This window comes from Vidua chalybeata, chromosome 6, assembly GCF_026979565.1.
Source record: "Vidua chalybeata isolate OUT-0048 chromosome 6, bVidCha1 merged haplotype, whole genome shotgun sequence".
Taxonomy (NCBI): domain Eukaryota; kingdom Metazoa; phylum Chordata; class Aves; order Passeriformes; family Viduidae; genus Vidua; species Vidua chalybeata.
The window spans coordinates 21,209,641-21,223,309 of NC_071535.1; the positions used below are offsets into that span (position 1 = coordinate 21,209,641).

A 13,669-nucleotide genomic window follows, 5' to 3' on the forward strand; every position below is an offset into this window, starting at 1 on the left:
GATCTTTCATTTATAAATGTCCATTTACAGCCTCGTCAGCATCCACTGCTGTGGTATCTACCATGGGCAAGAGCTTTCATATTAGTGCTATTACATGTCTTGGGCTATGCTGGCCTTCTCTCAGGAAATCACGGCCATGAATAATAGCACCATGAAGTGGTTACGTTGTCTGGACAACTAGAGCTTTGATTACCAGGAATGGTTGTATTTATTACAGAGATATGGCCCAGCAAGGGAGATTATATAGAATGGCAGAGAAATATAATGCAGTTTGCTTCTTAACTGGCCCAATTTTATGTTTGTTCAGACAGATGTAGGAAAACTATTTCAGCAGCTAAATGCAGTTCTTAAAAAATGAAGGAGGGGAAAGAACAAGAGTCTCTAAATAATAAATAAAAAGTTGTAATGAGCAGGGACATACCAATCACGAGTAACATAGCCAGAGAGAGTCTGTTTTCAAGCAGAACTTCTCCTGAGAAAATCTGGGTTTGGTTTTGTGCGATTAGGTTTGTCATGTGTCGTCAACCGCAACAGAAAAGTGGGAGCAAACAGCCCTGGAGCAACTGCTACGATCACCATACAGTGGTGGCTATATCCCTTACAGGAGTTGGGTGGGGTAAAGGGAGCTCTGAAGTACATGCAGGGGAACTTCCCTCTCTGACCTGATGGAGAATGACAGCAAGAGAGACACCCAAGTCTCACCACAGGCAAGTGAGGTCAAGAGAGTTGCTACAGCTGGAACATGGGAATTTCTTACAGAATAAAGAGCAAGTGTGCTGGAAAAGGAAACTTACATGGCTGGTCCTCAGCAATATTCATCAAAGTAACTAAAATCAATCTTATATTATTGATGTCTGCAGCATTTTGTTTTGTGGGGTTTTTATTCAGTGATACCAAATCAACTGTTTGTCCTAGGGCTTGCCCTCAGGCTGAAACACTACTCAAGATGAAGGGATAGATGTTCCAAAACTGAAAACCAGTGTAACCCTTATCTTGGCTGCAAGATTCCTATTTCAAAGGATGAGAGTCCAGGCCACTGAGAGGGCTGCCCTGACAAGTGCCCTGACATGGCACTACTACATCTCCAGACTGTGAGCACAGTCTGCAATGCCATGCAATTGGGAACCAGACAGAAACACCCAGGTGCACTCCAAAGGAGGCAGCTCACCATCCAGCTTTCATCTAACTGGGTCAGTGTGGATCCTGCAGGGCAGCTAAGAGAAGGCATCTGCTTGCACTGTTACCCCAGCACCACTGTATCATCCACACTACCATCAAAGAGCATGCGTATGGTTTTTTTGTTGCCTTAATTTTGAGCCTTGTCCAAAGCAGTCCAAAAATTTTCCAACCATTAACACATGAAGTTGTGTTAACAACTCCCTCTTAAATGAGTTTTTGAAAAGGAAGAAAACACTTATGTTCCACTAAACTAGTAAAACATTACAAATCCAAAGCAGAGGTTTTTCCTGGCAGTGAGGGCGCGGGTGTAGTCTGGTCTTTGTGCTCAAAACAGCAGCATTTGGCTAATTCAGGAATAATTTTAAAAACTCCTTGGGATTACTCCTGCACAGTACCAGGGCAGTAAGACTTCTGGTAATCATCAGCTGGGGCACTAAGCCTTGTTATCAGTATTTACTTCTGAAATAGATTTTGGAGATGAGTATGCCTGAAGAGCTGTAAATCCAGTCACCTACCAGTTCAGCAATTGGATGAGGAATATGGTGGGTAGTAGGGAAGTGAAAATAGAGTCTCTTACTGCATGGGGAGCAGAATTAGCTGGGAAAACCTCCTGCAGTTACTTTCTTTTCATTAATTGTCTAATGTACACCAGAAGTTCATTCCTTAGTGCTCAGATGAAAGGTTTGCCAGCGTGTATCACCTGAAAAATGGGCCAAAGACACTCTCCTCCAAAAAGGCTAAATAACTCAACTGCAGTTAGCTAACACAAGGGATCCATTATTTGAACGGAGGTATCTTTAGCAGCAAACAGAGATCTGTAATTTAGGCCTGTGTTTCTTACCATTTTTATCTTTTTGTCTGAAAATAGTAATATTTATTTGATGCTGCTAAGCCTTAGGCTGTTTTTTGATGCTGCTTAGCTTAAGGCTGATTAATCCTTGAATAAAGAAAGACAGTTACCTTTACTGTGTGAGGACAAAATGGTTTTTCCTTTGGATGAGCAGCCATTTTTGGTTGTGGAAGAGTATTTTAGGGCAAGAATAGGACAAAAAAAGATAATCAGGGCCCAACATTTTCTAAGCTCACTCTGAGATATTTCCTATGGGAGAGCCAGATAAAGTCCTGTGCACACTTACCCTACATTATATTGAGGCTCCTTGCCTATCTCCTATTTGCACTATTTTTATGTAGGAATGGCAAAATAAACTTTCCCTTTTGGATGGGCAAATGTGACTCTGATACCCTTCAGGATTTATCTTAGGAAAAGACAGGTGAGAGAGATTATTACACCTCTTTCAATGAGAGGAGGCAGGAAATACTTATCCTAGTCACCAGTGACCTGAAGATATGCCAGGCCAGGAAGAAAAAAACCTGAAATAGTCTTTAATGAAAGGCAGTATAACATTATAATCCTGCCACTTATAAATGGGAGGAAAAATGTGAACGTGGATCTCCCTATCAGACCAGCCATTTCTTTCCCTTTCTGCACATCATCTCAGCATCAAAAATTATTCCCAAGCATGTTCCAAGCTATGATTTGCCTAATATCTCACTCTCTCTCTCCTTCCACTCCAGACCCATTTCTTCAAAATCCTTCTCAACAGAGATAGGTATCACATTTGGATTTCTATTCTTCACACAACAAAAACTCAAACTACTGAGAGTCATGCTGTCAACATGAAGATGTGCAGTGCCTCAGGCACCCACACTGGAAAGGTCTGAAGCAACTTCCTTGCCCCCTTCCTGAGAGAATTATTCATTGCTGCTCTTCCTTTCCCTCCCACGTTCCAGAGCAAGCGCCCAGCTGCCCATGCCCAGCCCCACCCTCTGTATGTCTGTCCCCTGACTGGTTTGGACACTGAGTGCTGGGGGGTGAGAGGGATATGCCAGCCCCTGCAGGCTGCTCCGTATGCTCTGTTCTCAGGGCTGTTTGCCGTGCGGGCCGCAGGCTTCAGGCCTTTGAAGGGTCGAATACCATCTTTTGATTTACCATGGCTGATGGGCTATGGGAAAGCTTTACAACTGAAACACACAGAAGAGTCAAAAAAAAAAACAAAAAAAAAAAAAAAAAAAAAGAAAAAGAAAAGAAATAAAAAAAGAAAACATAGGAAAGACCTTAATAAAGACACAAATGATAATAAGTAATTAAATGGAATAGATCACAGAAGAGAAGAAAGAGACAGCTCTTAGTATTAAATGACACAAGAAAAGCACAATTAAATAACTCACCCCTCAAAACAGTCCTTTTTCACACACATCTATCACGGGTTAGATGCCCGGGGGATACTGACGTATAGCTAGTCAGCACCAAGCATACTCAGATCTTCAGAGGTGGTGTTGATGACTGTTTCTCACTGGTAAGGAGATTTTGGCAAGGTTGGATAAAGATTTAGTTCCTGTTCGTGACATCTGGGCTATGAGCAGTCTCCGTACAGAGTTATTGTGACTTAGAGTAAACAACTGGAAATGAATGGCTCTGATAAGGTGATTCTTCCTCAAATTCTGTTCTTCAACAGCAATGTAACTGCTGTTTTGGTAGAAGGAAAGTCCTGTTTCAAGGATATTTTCAGACAGTTTTAGAAATCTGAGTAAAGGAGAGGTGAAGCTCAGTCTGGGTTCCAAAAGTCTAAACTACCCCTCTGTTGAGTTAGACATAGGAGAGTGCTGGCAAGTTTCCATTGATCCAGCCTACAGTCACTTCGGGGAAGGTTTAACCTCACAAAAATTCACAGCTGAAAAGCTGGCAAAATGTGGCATACACATTTCTTCGATTCCTGCCACTACACAGAATCAGCCTTCAGTTTACACAGGGGTTTGTTTAAAGATTTTGTCCCTGCATTAAGCTGTCAACAACACATCTTTTCTGAACATGTGTAGACCATCTGTCAAATCTTTAGCCACATCTTTTAGCTGCCAGACAGAGTTGAACAGTCCACCTCTAGGCTAAGTGATGGCATAACAAATCCCAGTGAGTGCCAAAAGTGACCAATGCCAATCAGGCTTACCATGTTGACAGGCCCTGAGGGAAAAAAATCTTCTGCCAGCATGATATAATGAAAATTGGAAAGGAAAAAGTAAGCTTTAAAAAATAAGTATATTCCATGGTAATATAAATATACCCTCCTAATATCCTCTTACGGTCCAAGTCTAGGAAGCCCCAAACATCCAAAATTAGCAATTCCCCCAATTCTCATTCATTTTTAAGAAGACAGAATCAAACAAGTGGTGTCTTTCTCAGAAGAAAAAGTGTCAGTTTTTTATGAAGTCTGGCAATTTTCATGCTGTAGTACTTCTCATGTGGGAATATCAAAGGTGATAAAAGCAGCCCTTACTAAAATACTAGCACATCCCTCACAGGGTGCAAAGAATTCTCCTTTCAACAAGTAGAGGAGCTAGGGCTTGGAAAGTAAAAGAACTGGCTCTGGGCTACAAGAGGGTACTGTAGAGTTGGGCAGATACTCAGCTGCCCCAACACTTCCCCAATAGAAGCATGCCACTACCAATCTTTCAGTAATTACTTTTATTTTCTGAGAAAAAAAATAGCTAGCCATAACTTTCAAGAAACGAAATGGGGGAAATATTATCTTATTTTTCTTGATTATTAGCAACTAATTAGATCAGAAGAAAATGCAAACACAAATGCTCTGGGGTTTTGTGGAAGATTCTCATTGCACAGGTAAAGAGGCTCCACAGCAGCTCTTTTGAGTTGCTCTCCAGAGAAACTCTGCAAATCTATGAAATTTTCCTTCACTTAGAGTTAATATAGCAGAGATGACTATCATCAAATAGCTGTTTCTCTTTATTTGAGGAGTTACTAACACAGCTGAGGTTCATCTATTGCATCTGTCCTACAGGCCAGTCTGGATAGCACAGCAAGTGCACTTATGCAGATACAGACTCAAGAATGCTTTATGCTTCTTCAGTCAAGCTAAGCAGAGCAAATATGCAAATATATGGGTTTTTTTTTGGTTGGTGTTTAGCTTTTCTTTACTAGAAGGCCAGAGTTTCTATAGGCTTTTAGATGGACACTTTGGACACTTTTAAGATTTATGAACTTGTTTGATGCATCTTCTTCTCTTCACTTCCTTATTCAAAAGGTAAATAACAGGGTCTGGGTCACAATTTCAAAGCCAAAAAAAACACACTAGATGCAAATTTAACAAGCAAGCTAGTTTCAGAGGACAACATATTTTACAAACAAAGCTGCTACATGGTTTGCTCCTGGTAGCCACAGCAGGGCTCTGAAGATGGTGATACTATTACCTCTAAAAATGTGCAACTTGTTCCAGTGGGCTTTAGAACTTTAAAAGCTGACAGAAGCTTTCATGGACCATACACAAACCTTCATACAAAATAACCTACATATTAAGAGGTATAAGATTATGCACTGTTATGTTAGTTTTGCCTCTGAGTCAGCACATGAAGCAACAAGCTGCATCACTGGAAAGTGAAAGAAAGCTTCAACTCATGTATTTACATTCTTTAAAAATGTGTCATTCTGTAGAATACCTAAAGACTAGCAAGAAAATTAATTGAGGCTAATCTAAAAGCACATTCACTCCCAATTGTTTTTGTATTGTTGTTATTGTTGGACTTGTTTCTAATTGTCTTTTTAAATTATTTTCTGGGAAAGTGTAACTCTAAGGAGACAGAACACAGCCCTTTGGGATGGGGGCAGGCACTTTTATTATTGTTAATTTCTTTTTTAAAAAGTCACAAGAAAAAGACCAGGCTTTTTTATTAGATAAATAAAATATGGCAAGTGTTATCAAATGCTGCCAAATGATGCAAAGGGCAGGGGGTTCATAGGACTTCTGCTTGCCACCATATCCAGTTTGCTTCCTTTCCATGTTTGCCTTTGACTGTTTTGAGTGATGCTGGATGAATGAGGGATGTAACTGATCAAAAGATGGACCAAGTAGCATGTTTCACACAGAGCTCACCAGTCCCAGACCAAGAAAGGAAACTTAAAAACTTAAAGACTTAAAAACCAACACTGTCCATAACGAAGAACTGACAGCAAATCTTCATGCAGCAGTGCAGAAGAGAATTTCTCTCCACGAGAGAATATAATTATAAAAGTTTCAGCAGTAGTTTTAGAAATCAGTCCAATCCAATCAAACCAACAGAAAATAAATGAAATAACTTTTTAAAAAACACTAATCACAAGCCCAAACTAATAGTGAAGAGGGCAGTGGAAGGTGTTTATACGATACCTAAATTGACCATGAGTTTGACCCGGCCTCCATCCAGCTCCAGGCGCAGAGTGTCAGCAGAGTCTCGGGAGGTGGTTGCCATCAACAGCCCATAAGCACGCTGGGACATGAAACGGAAGGACACATCTTCTGCTTCTGTGTGCATAACCATAGGCATGATGATCTTCATGTACATGCTGCCATCATAGCTCAAGATAGAGGCCTCTGCAAGGAATCAGCAAAATTGCAAAAAATTAGAAGTTACATCTCTGAGGAACCCTCACATCTACCATAGAGTACTGTGCTTACAGAAGGCATAGCACTTGCCACAGAAAGGTATGTAACTGGGGAAAAGTGCAACATTTAACTGCACTCAGAAACCCTGCAGGGCAAATATGAGCACCAAAGAAAGATATGGTGTTCACTGCAACTGGTGACAGCAGTACCCATGGACACACAATTCCCAAGGTCAAGCATGTTAGGACAAAGCCCCTTTGTGATTATAAGCTAGCAAAGCTTTCATTTTCCACATCTCCCTCAGTGCACTGAAGTCCAGCCTTCACTAGGACTAGCAGTAATGACTAGAGTGACTAGAGTTCTAATTTCTGGTACTCTTGCTTTTGCTTATTTAGAGAGAAATTTCATTTCATTGATATCACTTTAAAGACAAACAACTGTATAAAGTGAATTTCCTAATAGGTCTTTTCTAAATCAGATTTGTTCCATTTTTTGATTTTATATTTTTCCACTACTTACTAACAACCAGTGCTAGTAGAGCTCTGCTGACACAATCAATGCAAATGAAGAAAGGAATAAACCAAACTCCATTGCAAGTGCCATTCAAATGCAGGAAAAGTTAGAAGATAGAGGCACAATGAAAGCCAGTAGGAGGGGAAAGAAGTGAAGAAAGAAGTTATATTTTTCTATAATCTCTGAAGATGTCAAAGAAAATTGGAATTTCAGCTGAGGAAAAGAGTTAAATTTAGCATTCTCTATTTGTTCAGGGTCTTGCCTGCAGAAAGTGATATTCTCCTCTAAGGGGTAGAATTAAAGTCTTATGTTAGAACTGCAGCAAGCACTACAGCATGGCAATCATTGTTTCTTCACGGAATATGCTCAAAAGCATTTTTATCTGCAAACTTTACTAATCTACATAAATATATTAATACATGAATCCGAGCATTTTTATTCCCCAGAGCCAACCCCTGTCAAAGGCAGAACTGTAGAGATTGCTTCATATAGGGCTTCTACCATAAAACTACATGTCAAAATCCCAGAGTTTTTAAAAAAATAGACTGTTTCAGCTTCCTAGAAACATGAATGGATTGCTCTAAAGCTCTCTTACCAGTACCTCATCCAGTTGAGTTCGCCTGAAGTTTTCTCAAATGATTGACTGGGATTCTCTCCAGGCACCACCACCCCACCACCCCCAGAAAATTAACAGCCCATCTAATTTATCCAACTGCAAAATATGTATCTGGAATGTAGATGTTCTCCTTACGTTTTCCTTTGTCCCATTTTTCCCAGCCAATGAGAGCAGACTTTCCATCAGGAAACAGCAAGCTTGGCAGAGCCAAACCTTACATCCTCTCAATGTCTAAATGTCAGATGCTACAGTAGGGTAAATAGGTGGGAAACTGAGGAACAGCCAAATGTCCATGCCGTAAAATACCCATGGCAAGCTCCAAAATGGCCAGTAACAGAACTGTTCATGCAATGCAATAAATATGCAAATGATGTGATAAATAAATATATAAATATTAAGCTGATAAAGTGACAGAGAAGACATGTATATGGTTCCACAACATTTGGTGGAGATCACTATAGGTGTGCTGGTGCAGCAACCCACCACACTAACAGCTGGTATGCAGCACATCTGCAGTCATAGGACACACAAACATATTAAGAAAACTTTTCTGGGAGGACCATTAAGATGAACATCCCTACTCATCAGTTTTCTTAGCTGCACTCACCACACACTGTCATGGTCTGCACGCAGAAAGCTTTCTACACACATCACCCACTCAGCCATTACATTACACACATCTCTGGTACCACCTGCCAGTGCTCCCCTGGGGTCCCACACCTTCATTTGGCCAAGAAACAGAGAAGGAAAGAAAGCTTCTTTTTCAAGGTGGAAGAATAGTTTCTTCTTTTCAAAGTGCAATTCTCTTCCCCCTCACGTCTGCACCTCTCACTTGCCACCCACAGCTGCAAGCTGGAACTAAATGTACTGTATATTATACATACGCTCAAAGGCAATGCCTATGTACACACAAACCTTTCTTGCTCTCTTCCCTCTCTCTCTCTCTGCAGATTGTATTAGAAAATGCAGTCAAGCATGAAATGGCTCTTTTGACACCTTCAGCTGAGATGTGCCTTGCATGAAACAGCTGCTGGCCCTAGCACACGAATAGCTGGGAGAAGGGGGTTGGAGGATACCGGAATAACGAGTGGGAGTAGCTGACACAAGTGTCCCAGCTCTGCTGCTTCCATCTCCACAGTGCCATGCATTAGGTGCTTTGAAAACAGGAGTTTTCTGCAGTGACTAGAATAAACCAAAAGCATGGTAATAATGAGTCCCTCCCCTTCAGTAAGAACTTGTGTCCTTCAGCTTTACTGATCCCATTGCTAGATAATTACTGTCCTTAGACAAGAAATCCCAACCCTTACTATTATACTTATGTAAGGAGGACCTGAAGAATACCCAAAATTGCTGAAGATGACATAAAAGTCTAGACAGTGTTTCAGCTGACATCCCAGAGTAGCTTAAATCAAGTATTACTGTCCCTTCTCCAGTCAGTCTGCTACAAACACGATGTGATGAAACCTTGTAACAATTAAGGAGATAAAATTAAATATCTTGAAACAGTTGAAACAGCCTCCACACAACCCCAAGAGACAATGTTCTGTCTCCTGTGTGTGCCCTATGCACTTGATGTATTCCAAAAACGACAACATTTCATTCTCACTTTGCAAGCCTTCACAGTCTGGAGTATCTGAGAGCATTTCAGCACATCTTGCAAGCAGAACATTCCCTCCAGCTATGAAAATACCCCTTCAGAGGAGGGTATTGCCTAGTAGCAGTCATACAAGTAAAACCTATTTCCTTTTCCTGACAGTCAGTCCCCAAAGCTTGAGAAAAGCATTTTACAGTTGAGCAAAACATACAGCAAATCTGCTCAGGGGTGAATGTAACCTGGCAACAAGTGCATGACCTCAGCCTCCCAGACACCTGTGCTGGCAACTTCTGCCTGAACACAGGCATCCATTCAATTGTCCTCAGCCATCTGCAGCAATGGGACTGTAATGCTTTGTTCAGCACCATAAATACATGCAGCAGCACAGTTATCCAAGTTTAAAATACATGCACATTTCTGCCACCCTTCTACTTTTAGGGTAGCTATTATATTGGATGCATAGGAGCAATATGTGAAATCATGTTTGAGACCCCCACAGATTTGTACAGACCAAAATATTGAGTGGCATTTATTTGTGATCCCAGTGCCAGAAGCTTCATTGCCATTAGCTTGGAGACAGGAAGAGGAAGAAATCAGGTGCTGGTTCAAAACTGCTCTGACATAATGCCAGAAATCTGTGAAAATCAGTATGTTATTAGGAGCAATTAGCTTCCCAGTCTTGTGCTCTCAGACCCTGCCAGCTTTAATTTTACACTTAGCATCCAAAGGAGCAATTCATTGCTGCTTCCACACAAGGCTCTGCATAAACCTCCTAGGGAGATGGAACAGGCATATTCTTAGCATACAGACAGAAAATTATTTAAGACCTCTTCATGCTTTTTTTCCTGCTTTCAAACCACTCTCTTGTATTAATCTCCATTCCTCACCTCTTTTCCTTCTCCTCCCTTTTAGTTTTTCTGTAGTCTCCTGTTCTTCCCTGTGGTCTTTTTCCTATGCCTCCCAGACTACAATACAGTGTAGTTTCTTATGGAAATTTTCAGAAAGGTGACAGTGCAAAAAGAATTAAAAATATCCACACTTCATGAAAGTTGCAGTCCCCAGTGACAGGAGTTCAGGGCACAGGACATTTTCCCCAGCTACATTTGTGAGACCAAAACACTTAGACCAAAGATTTCTGCGTCCTTGTGAATTCAAATATCCCTAAAGTGCCTAACCTTTGTATTTGCAAACCAAACACTTTCCTGCAGGCATTGATTGCACAGCTCACCTCCTGCCCTCACATATTCACTAGCAGACACATGGCCCCAAATAAAAAATAGATTTTCTGAAAGCCAAAATTACACTTTAAAACAAAACCAAACCAAACAAAAATTTTTAAAAAGGAGCAATAAATCCTCTTTCATGTCCAAGTGGATTCCATACAGATGAGTTTCAACAAAAGGAGCCTGACAAGTAATTTGGGAAGCCCAAATGTAATCACTCAGACTGAATCTGATGACAATCCAGGAGAAAACGCTCCTGTTTTGGTGGACAAAGATATGGACAAAGATTTGATGGGAAATTTAAGTGCTAACAAGCAGTTAGGACCTTGCACATCATCCAGCAGGATGGGTGCCAGAAGCTGTGGAGTTCCCTGTGCCAGTGCCTTGCTGCCCAGGGCTGTCCCATACACACAGGAAGGTGAGTGGGACAGATGTGCAAATGGGGGCCAGGTCCAACCAAGAGCCAGGAAATCTCATGGTGATGAGGCAGGTCCATGCTCAGCCCAGGAAGTCAATCTGCTGGCCAGGGTTCAGAGCAATTGCCAGGCAGAGCCACAGTGACAGGGCTGAACAAGGGCCTGGCTTGGCAGCACCCATGGCTGGCACACTGTGGCACCTGGGGACTGGCCCTGCTGCAGCATCAACCTGTGGGGGTGAGACCATGGGGGTCCTGGGCCATGAGCAGGGTGGGGGAGCCCTGGTGGCCAGGCAGGGCCTGGGGGTGCCTGGTGGTACCATGCTCTGGGACTGCTTCTCATTGAACCATAAGAAAAGCCCACGTTTTCTGAATGCGCTATGACACCTTCTCCAGTAAACTGAATTTTCCCTGGATGTCTCCCATCTCATTATCACCTTAAACTTAGTCCACCAAACAGGAAAGAGCAATTTGAAGGGATGTAAATGTAATTCACTAGTACTGAGAGGGACAATAACAGAGAACACAAAACCATCTTTAAAAACCTGCCTAAACTGAAGCATTACATTAGAAATAAGAATCAGATTTATTAGTCTAGCAATATACCATGCAAACCATAAATACCACTAATAAGCCACTGATAGGGTTTACTGTGCTAGTAAGTGCAAAGCTATTCTGCTTTAGAGATTTCAAACTGACAAGATGTCAATAGTATTATTATGAGTTGTTATCCACTGAAAACTCATAAGGATAAAACAGTAAAAATCTTGGACACATACAGCTACAGAAAAGTAAAGAAATCAGGCTGGTTTTGCTGGTACTTAATCTCTCTGAAAGACCAAAGGATTTTTTCAATATCAATCCAAGTTTTTCTTTGCTTCAAATTAAGATGACACCTTCCTTCTCCACTCCCAAGTGGGTATATGGCTGCTTTATAAAAGATCTTCATATCCTGAAACTCAGTATATCATTATTCCAGCTCCCTCACACTGTTTAAGACGAAGTACACTCCTTTCTACTCAGCTTCCCCTAGCTTTTATTTTCAAAAACCTGCCACTCCTGCTTCTCATCTCTGGCTTCTTTCTGCTCTATATACTATTTTCTTAAATTCAAGTTTTCCAATTTGAATAGCATATGTCAGTTAAGACCAAACAAGCACTTAAAGTGGAGTAATTACATAAGACATCCTTATCACTGCACTGTGCACAAAATAGTTTCAAATGAACAGCAAATGTGAGACATAATAGAGCAAGCTCCAAGGCATTCATCACATTTTCAGGGATGCAAGACTACTGGTGGAGCAGTAGTAATAATTGTCACTTATAAGGCCTCTGCTATAGACAAAAATTGCTAGCAGATATTTACATAGGCCAGATGACATCCAGATGAATATTCTTCACCATACACATTTTTTCAAAACCTTGCAAATTTTATTTCTCGACATTAATTAAAACATTTAATTTCTCAGCCTGAAAATTCCTGAAGAAACCTAAAGTGCAAACCACTTCTATTTATTTATCTAGAAAGTCAGAAGAAAATAAATACTCTATTCACCAATTTTATTTCCATACCACTGTCTCCCCCTGCTCTATCTTCTACCCCTTTGAAGTCTTCCCAAACACATAACCAAAGCCTGCAGACAATATTATTGACTAAATATCCACAAAATGGAAGACATAAAAAAAACTAGGTAAAGGCAAATAAAGAGCCCTAAGCACACAGAGCATGTACTATAATGTCCTTCAGACAGAAAAAAAATATGTCGATTCATAGAATTTAGACTTTGAAATTACTTTGGTTATGAACAAAAGTAATTCTGATTTTTCTTTTTAGAACAGCACAAATTTTCTTTTTTGAGTTCAAAATTAACATCTGGCTCTTCTGCTTCAATATTATACCAAAATCCTATAAAGTTGTCCTAAGAATTTTCATCTTAAAGTGGACTAAATCTCAAGGAACTTGTTAAAACTGTTAAAACTACCTTACCATTGTAAGGTAAAATCCCACAACATTTTTGCCTGTCTACAGCAAAAGCTTCAAAAAGAGACCTTCCAGATTTTAAACTGACCTAGGGAAGATATATTAGGGACATGGCTCCCAAATCTGTCTCCATTAATAAACCTCTCTAACATTTGTCATCTGGATTCTAGATTTGTTTAACTTCTGTATTTAATCAACTCTTAAACTCCCCAGGTTAACCTGTGTCTACCCTACAAAGTAGTATGTACCAGTTTCCATCAGCATCAGGCTTGTTATGCCTTTCCTACACTCCTGTTGTCACCAGACACAAGAGAGTATGAGTTAATCAAGGGGTGTTGTCATGTGGGGAGTTACCAAAAAAATAAATTCCTGTAGTCCACAATGAGAGGCAAATAAACTTCGCTTCTCCTTTCTCTGGGCTGCAATCATGAAGAGCTGGCCTAGGGGGGAGCTGTAAGAGCACTGAGTACCACTGTGGAAATATTTGCAGACAGAGGAAACTGTAGCTTGTAAATGTTATTGCTAGCCCTGGGAGGTGATGAGTGAGGTTATATTGCCTTCCTGAAGCTTGGCAGAGACTCGGGAGAGCCAAGAAGGAGCACACGTGCTTTTCAAATCTACTCCAAATGTCACTCTAACATTTACAGAGCTGTGTACAACTATTTGGGAAGAAATCTCTGGCAAGAAGGCTAAGGGTAGAAGAAGAATTGTTCCTCA

General features: G+C 40.8%; 1 protein-coding gene across 1 annotated transcript in view; it reads right to left on the reverse strand.

Moving 5' to 3' along the window:
* Positions 1-13,669, reverse strand: part of NRXN3 (neurexin 3) — a 751,638-nt gene that overhangs the window by 620,688 nt on the left and 117,281 nt on the right. The window contains exon 6 of the mRNA XM_053944975.1: positions 6,396-6,599. Coding sequence (XP_053800950.1) covers positions 6,396-6,599 — 204 coding nt within the window. The remainder of the gene's footprint in view (positions 1-6,395; positions 6,600-13,669) is intronic.